This window comes from Myotis lucifugus, unplaced genomic scaffold (assembly GCF_000147115.1).
Source record: "Myotis lucifugus unplaced genomic scaffold, Myoluc2.0 scaffold_311, whole genome shotgun sequence".
Lineage (NCBI taxonomy): Eukaryota > Metazoa > Chordata > Mammalia > Chiroptera > Vespertilionidae > Myotis > Myotis lucifugus.
This window is the reverse complement of record NW_005871359.1, coordinates 382,880-390,519: the sequence shown is the minus strand read 5'-3', so window position 1 is coordinate 390,519 and position 7,640 is coordinate 382,880. Positions and strand designations below refer to the sequence as shown.

The window sequence follows — 7,640 nt, the reverse complement described above, 5'->3', positions numbered from 1 at the left end:
CCCCCCCACTGTGTGTGAGACCCTCAGGCCTAAAATAAAATTTTTTTAAAAAGCAAAGTGTAGGGTTTTCCAGAACTATATGCAGAGCAGGAATGACTTGCATAGGAGTGGACATTTCTGTCTGAGGTTTGTAACCACTCAGAACCTTCAGTAGGTCAGTGATGAAGTGGCTCGAATGAATTATCACTGAGCCTCAGTTTCCTTATCTGAAAAAGGGGAGTAATAATAGGAAAGAGCTCCTTTGCGGGCTTGTCTTGAGTCCTGGAGGTCCTAGCATGGTGGTCTCAGGGCAGCTCTATCCCAGGCCTGATAGGCCCTCTTCTCTGACCCCAGACACGGCTGTGATCAGTCCCCAGGACCCCACACTCCTCATCGGCTCCTCCCTGCAGGCCACGTGCTCAGTGCACGGGGACCCGCAGGGCCCTACTGCAGAGGGCCTCTACTGGACCCTAAATGGGCGCCGCCTGCCCCCCGAGCTCTCCCGCATGCTCAACGCCTCCACCCTGGCCCTCGCCTTGGCCAACCTCAACGGATCCAGGCAGCAGTCGGGGGACAACCTCGTGTGCCACGCTCAAGACGGCAGCATCCTAGCGGGCTCCTGCCTCTATGTTGGCCGTAAGTGGCCCCCAGGACGCTCAGGGGTAGCTTTGGGGAGCAGCATCTCCCCCTAAAGGGGCATGGATCATGGGCCCTCTGGCCCAGGGCTGGATGGTGGGCATGCACACTTGAGAGGTATGGGCTTTTGGGTGGGAATGAAAGCCTGGAGACCCTCCCCCCACAGTCCCTAAGAGAGCTCACACAAGGGGTCGTGTCAACATCCACCCTGTCTGCCCTCCTTCCTCTCTGAGGTGGGGCTGGCTGGCGACCAGCAGCTCCTCTGCCTATCCACAGCCAGTCCAGACCCTCAGCCCCCGCACCCTCTCCTCAGTGCCCCCAGAGAAACCCTTCAACATCAGTTGCTGGTCCAAGAACATGAAGGACCTGACGTGCCGCTGGACACCGGGGGCCCATGGGGAGACCTTCCTCCACACCAACTACTCCCTGAAGTACAAGCTGAGGTTGGTAATGGCCCCTGGCGACATGTAACGCAGCCTGGCTGCCCTCTGAGCTCAGTGTTCTGCCCTAGTGAGGCCTGAGGCCCCTAAGGGACCCTCATGTGTCCTCACCCCCCTGCCCCCACAGGTGGTATGGGCAGGACAACACATGTGAGGAGTACCACACGGTGGGACCCCACTCCTGCCACATCCCCAAGGACCTGGCTCTCTTCACCCCCTACGAGATCTGGGTGGAAGCCACCAACAGGCTGGGCTCAGCCCGCTCAGATGTGCTCACACTGGACATCCTGGATGTGGGTGAGGCACCTCCCGATCCCCCCCCCCCCCCACTCCAAGCCCAGTCATGGCTGCATCTCTGGTCCAATCCTGCTGGTTGGGACAGGGAGTACCCTTCAGTCTCTAGCCCCCTGAATCAGCCAGCATAGTTCCACTCTGCTGAGAACACCTGGCCTGCCCCCTCCTCCTCTAAGCCCAGGTGTGCCAGAGGGCCCTCACTCCCCAGCTGGGAGGGGCTGTCCAGGTCTGAGGCACCCCAGGAAGCCACAGTCTGGAGCTGGGGTGGAGGGGGGGCAGGCAGGAGGCAGGAAATGGATGATCTGCAGCAGAATTGGGCTTAATCTAATTAGGGTGTTTCTCAGCCCCGAGCAGGCCTGTGTCTTAACCCATTCGGCCCCTCACCAAGGCCTCAGGGAGAGAGCCAGCTCTCCCTGCTTCCCACAGGGCTCCCAGAAGGATCCCAGATCCATCCTGGCTTGGAGCCACCCCCACCCCAGCCTTCCCTCTTCGCTTCCTTCAGTCTTGAAGCGGCGGTGGGCATGTTCTCAGCTTCCGTTGTCGCTCTGCACCCAGCATACTGAGGACTTTGTAAGGTGGGAAGGTGCTGGAGGTGTGTGGTGATGGTCCCCTGGCCTCCTGGGAATAATAATAATAATATCATCGGCCAGGCAGTATCTGCTTTTACAGAATTCCCTGAAGATAGGATTATGTTTCTCCTGTCACAGATAATAATGGTGATAACAGCTAACATTAATTGAGTGCTTCTAGGCGCTGAGTGTTTCCTGAATATTGTCTAATGTAATCCACCAGCCTCGAGGGGGTGGGAGGGGGAGGAGAACGGAAGCAGGTGCCACCTAAGCCACATGCTCTGGGATTTGAACCCAGACAGGGGCCAGGCAGGTCCCAGGGGCCCATGACTAAGCCCTGTTCCACCCCGCCTGCCAGTGACCACCGATCCCCCGCCCGATGTGCACGTGAGCCGAGTTGGGGGCCTGGAGGACCAGCTGAGCGTGCGCTGGGTTTCCCCGCCCGCCCTCAAGGACTTCCTCTTCCAAGCCAAGTACCAGATCCGCTACCGCGTGGAGGATAGTGTGGATTGGAAGGTGTCCACCCCGGCCCCGCCCCGCCCCGGCCCCGCCCCCGCCCCCGCCCTGGCCCCCTGCCCTGGCCTCTGACCCTGCCCTTGCCGCCCAGGTGGTGGACGACGTGAGCAATCAGACCTCTTGCCGCCTGGCGGGCCTGAAGCCAGGCACCGTCTACTTCGTGCAAGTGCGTTGCAACCCCTTTGGCATCTACGGCTCCAAGAAGGCAGGGATCTGGAGCGAGTGGAGCCACCCTACAGCTGCCTCCACCCCCCGCAGTGGTGAGCACCCCAACATGGTTGGGTGGTTATGGGACCGGCCCTGAACCAGCCTGGGCTTGGGCTTCTGTTTTCTTGTTTTGTTTTTCCAGGAAAGTAGAGGTCTCAAACTGGTGACCCCAGGGCTGAATTTGGCCCCGGATCTATTTTCTTTCACCTGTTACTTGAAAAACAAAAAAACATACACGCACACACAAATACCCCCAAATTTTTGGATCTACTTGCAGACATTTAAAAACAGGATGTTTTAACAAAAATATCCTATATTCCCTAGAAAAATTGTCTAGAAAATGTAACAGGACACAGCCAGCATTGCTCCACAGCCCCTATTAGCAAAGGCTTGCCCCTTCATGCCAGGTCCTGTCTTTCAAGTTGCCTCATCCCCAACTGGCCCATTTCACCAACCTGTACCCCCTTCCCCAGCTCCTAAGGGCAAGTAAGTGAGTTTGAGACCCTTGCTTCCAAGGCTGATGGGCTGCCAACTCTCCCTCTGATGGGCCTCAGCTTCCCCTTCTGACTCAGGTAGGGGGCTGGGAATGATCAGGGGCCTGGGTCTGGCTCCCCTTGCCATCTGGGGTTCCTCTGAGCCCATGGACCCCCTTTCTCTCCTTTGTGAAATGATATGAAATCTGTTACTTGAAATGTCTGGCTTCAGCTTTACCCATCTGGAAAGTGGGGATGGTAATGACTCCTATCTCAGACTATTGTACAGACTACTGAGAGATGATACCCCATGAAAAGTGCCCTCATAGTGAGCACTACCAAAGGCCCCCTTCCCCTGCTCCCCACATGGTTTCACCCCAAGGTAGGCCTCCTTTTCTCAGATGAGGACACTTTGGCCTCAGTAGGTTTAGCCAGCCCCCAAGGTCATATAGGGATCTGAACTCATTTTGCTGGAAAAACCGGCCCATGCTCACTCCTGGGATGGTGGGGAAACCAAGGCCCAGAGAGGGTCTCAGAACCAGGGAGGGGCAGAGCCTAGCTCCAGCCAGCTCCCCAGCCCCCAATGTGGGGCCCTCCAGGTTCTGGAATGGGCGGGAGCTAGCATGACTGGGAGGGGCTGAGCCTTGGCCCCTGCTCGTGCCCAGCACCTGCGATTCTTGCACGGGAGCCAGCAGGCGGCTGCGTCTGCAGAGGAGGCTGGGGAGGCTGGGGGAGGCCAGCAGGGGCCTGGGCTGTGCCAGGGCCTGTCAGCGGGTCCCCTGTGTTATTTATGACGTGAGGCCGATGTCCTTATCCGCCGGCCTGTTCAGGGCTGGCTGAGTCCAGCAGCTGGACCTGCAGGCGCGCCTCCCACCTGGCCCTCCCACCCGCTCCCGGTCCCATTGGCTCATACTCCCAGGGGCTGTCTCCTTAGGATTCTGTCACTCTCTTCCCCTCTGTCTTTCTTGTGTGTTTTTTTTGTGTGTCCCTGTTCCCCCACTTTCTTCACCCCCTCCTCCTCCCTCTGAATCTCCTTGGCTGACCCCCATGGCTTTGGTCTTCCCTGCATCTCCTGTCTCTCCTTGTCCCCATCTCTCAGTCTCTGCCTCTGTATCTCTCTCCCTTTCTCTTCCCCCTGCTCCGTCTCATCCCTCCGGCCTTGGCCTCTCACCTTCTCCCCCAGCCCCTTCCACTCACACCTGGCTCAGGCCACAGGAATCGGGTTCCTGGAGGAGATGTGGAGGAGGAGCCCCTTCCTTCCCCTACCCCCCACCTCCTCAGGGGCGCAGCTGGACTGGGCGGTGGGGAGGACGCGGTCTCGGGGAAATGGGGGGAGGTGCCCGAGGGGAACGCGGTCCACCGCGCAGGGACCCTCCCTCCACTGTCCGCGCGCGCCCTCTGTCGGGCGCGCCCCAACGCTGCCGCTTCATCCCCAACAGAGCGTCCGGGCCCGGGCGGCGGGGCGTGCGAACCGCGGGGTGGAGAGCCGAGCTCGGGGCCCGTGAGGCGCGAGCTCAAGCAGTCCTGGGCTGCCTCAAGAAGCACGCGTTCTGCTCGAACCTCAGTTTCCGCCTCTACGACCAGTGGAGAGCCTGGATGCAGAAGTCGCACAAGACCCGAAACCAGGTAGGAAGGAGGGACCCGTGGGCAAGGGACGAGGGGTGGGGTGGGGCGGTGGGTGCGCAGCCCCCCGACACCACCTTCTTCCTTACAAGCACAGGACGAGGGGATCCTGCCCTCGGGCAGACGCAGCTCGGCGAGAGGTAAGGGGGCCCAGGTGGGTGGGCTATAGGAAGACTTGGGCCTTCGGGGTGGCCAATAGGCTGTGAACCCCCACTTTCATTCTTGTTTTATTTTATTTTTTTAAAATATATTTTATTGATTTTTTACAGAGAGGAAGGGAGAAGGATAGAGAGTTAGAAACATCGATGAGAGAGAAACATCGATCAGCTGCCCCCTGCACACCCCCTATTGGGGATGTGCCCGCAACCAAGGTACATGCCCTTGACCGGAATCGAACCCGAGACCCTTCAGTCCGCAGGCTGACGCTCTATCCACTGAGCCAAACCGGTTAGGGCCATTCTTGTTTTATTTATCAGCATTTACTTAGCATCAAATGTGCCTGACCCTGTGGCTTTTAATCTAGTAAGCACCCAACTCCTTGGAAATGTCCAAAGTGGAACGGCATCCTCAGGAATGAATGAACATACTGGTCCAAGTTAGCATGTTTGAGCGCCTACTGCATGCTGGGCCTTTGCCAAGGGCTTTATCTGCAGAACATTCCCCCCCTGGGATAGATAGATATTCTTACTTGTTAGATGGGGAACCAAGGCCCAGGGAGAGGCAGTACCCTGCTCAGTCACCCAGCTGAAAGTGGAAGGGCCGGCCAGGACCTGAGTGGGAGGGGGGGTGGGGGTGGGGGGTAAAGGGGGCTCCTAAATTGCTATGAAGTGCTGACACCTGGTAGGATTCTCTGCTTAGTCTGGCTTCACCTCTGCCTGCAGGTCCTGCCAGATAAGCTCTAGGGGCTGGAGGCTGCCCTCCCTGCTTCGTGGAGACCCAGGACTGCAACCAGACTGGGCCACCTCTGTACCCTCACCTCACGGTGCCCGGGCACCCTTGGCAGGAGCTGGAGTGGACGCTCTGAGCTTCAAGGATCACATCTCTGGCCTCCATGTGAGGCCACCCTTGGGTGCACCCAGTGGTGTGTGTGTGTGTGAAGGTTGGCCAAGCTGCCCAGGACCCCTACCAGGGCTGAGGGTAAAGAGGAGTTATTAATTCCCTCACCAGAACCTTTCCAAAGAATCTTTTTAAATAAACGAGCTATTTTGGTTCCCTGATTGTGAAGGTGAGTTTGGAGCTACAGAGGCCTGGGGTGGGGACTGTAGGGGAGGCATGAGGACTTCTAATGACCCTTTGCAATTGAAATTCTCCCAGAATTTCAGATTCTTTCTCCCCAGGATTGGAACTATCTGGTTCTACACTCCTTGGAGAATGTGATTGAAAACACCAGAGTTTCATCAGTCTTGGGGGAGTCTTCCACCCTCCCTTCCTGCCCTTGTGGGCCCCCTCAATAGGTACACATACCCAGCACTCCAAGATGCAGAGACAGTAGAGCAGTTGCAGATGAAGGTTTCTTTATTGTGGGAGGTGTGGTGACCTCACGGAGGGTCAACAGCCCAGTGAGGTTCAACCCTATCCAGCTAGCAGTCAGAGCTGGGCGCCGCCTGACTCATTTCCCATCTCCCTCAGCGGGTCCCTGGGGAGTCACCATCACTCAGCAGATTCTGCATCAAACCTGAGGTCCTGGAGAACCTCGCTGATGGCTTCCATGGTTTTAATTACCCTATAAAAGTGGATGGGAACTATAAATAAAACCCAGATGGGGCAAGTTAGCCTCCACTGCACAGCTCTGAGGGGGCTGTGGCAAGCCCTGGGCCCTCCTGCCCACCACCAAGCTTCTAGGTGGCCTTAGGAGCCAGGAGGGCCATTTGGGTGCCTGGGATCAGGGCTGGGCCTGCAGGTCTCAGTGGGCAGAGAGAAAAGGCCATCTTGGGTGGGTGGGTGCCATCAGGAGGGTGTACAGTGTGACTGTGGCACACGTCGATGGGGTGTGTTTGGGAGGTGAGGGCAGGAATGTGGAGGTTTGTCCTTGGTGGGGTCTGGGTGACCGTGTCCAAGCTGTAAGTCCAGCCACATGAGTGGGATTGGTGTGTCTGAGATGTGCAGCTGTCCCAGAAATGAATAGTGAGTCTGGTATGGAAATGGGGGTGTGCACTAGGGGAATGTGCTGTGTGTCTGGGAACCACCAGGTGTGAACTCCAGTGTGCACACCCGTAGGGTCTGACAGTGCCAGCCCTAGGGCATACTTGGCTGGGAGTGTGCACCTGGACCATGTGCAAATCTAGTATGGCCAGCCCACTGGGAAGAGGCACTCACTTCATCTTCAGCTGGTGCAACTGTAGGGTGTCTTCCTGCCCTGTGAGCTCTTGTGTCCCCATCAGTTGCAGCAGGGCCACCTGGTGCAGGGGTGAGGGGAGGCAGCAGGGAGGATATCACTGCAGGAAGAGGCCACCCCTGCCCTCCCACACACACATCAGGAAGAAACAACCAGAAAAGCAGCAAAGGGGTGGGGCTAGGGCGGTGCTTTGCACAGGAGGAGCCTGGGATTCAGTTTAGAGATCTGGATAGGCCGCACCTTGGCATGGGGTGGGACCAGCAGTCAGCCAGGGATTGGTTGCAGAGGCACAGGAGGCGGGGCCTCATGGTTTTGGGGGTCTCAGGGTGCTATAATCCCAGGGTAGAAGTAGGCCAGAAACCTAGACTAGGACTGGGATGTTCAAAGCAAGTGTGGGTGATCTGGAAATCCCTGTGTAGAATGTGATACGGGTGTGGCTTTGAGTGGACTTTGCCTGGGAATAGTGTATCTCAGCAGGATTGGCTATAGAGGCAATGAAACCCTAGGGAAGGAGTAGGTCCAGAACCTAGGCTAGGGTCCAGGATTATTTGGGGGGGGGGGGGGGGGG

At 57.7% G+C, this 7,640-nt stretch overlaps 2 protein-coding genes across 3 annotated transcripts in view; one reads left to right on the top strand and one right to left on the bottom strand.

Moving 5' to 3' along the window:
- The first annotated feature begins 260 nt into the window (after window positions 1-260).
- Window positions 261-5,802, top strand: CRLF1 (cytokine receptor like factor 1). Its single transcript, XM_006100377.3, is given in 9 exon segments — window positions 261-615; window positions 929-1,058; window positions 1,183-1,352; window positions 2,277-2,434; window positions 2,526-2,694; window positions 4,554-4,634; window positions 4,637-4,740; window positions 4,835-4,877; window positions 5,619-5,802. Coding segments are annotated over 9 exon segments (1,209 nt in total). The 5' UTR covers window positions 261-275; the 3' UTR covers window positions 5,633-5,802.
- Window positions 5,803-6,234: 432 nt separating this feature from the next.
- REX1BD (required for excision 1-B domain containing) overlaps window positions 6,235-7,640 on the bottom strand; it is a 3,468-nt gene continuing 2,062 nt past the window's right edge. For both annotated transcript variants that reach the window (XM_006100376.3, XM_014465814.1), the window contains exons 4-5: window positions 7,054-7,133; window positions 6,235-6,460 (exon numbers count right to left, since the gene is read on the bottom strand). In XM_006100376.3, the coding sequence (XP_006100438.1) occupies window positions 6,388-6,460; window positions 7,054-7,133 (153 nt within the window). In that variant the 3' untranslated portion in view covers window positions 6,235-6,387. The remainder of the gene's footprint in view (window positions 6,461-7,053; window positions 7,134-7,640) is intronic.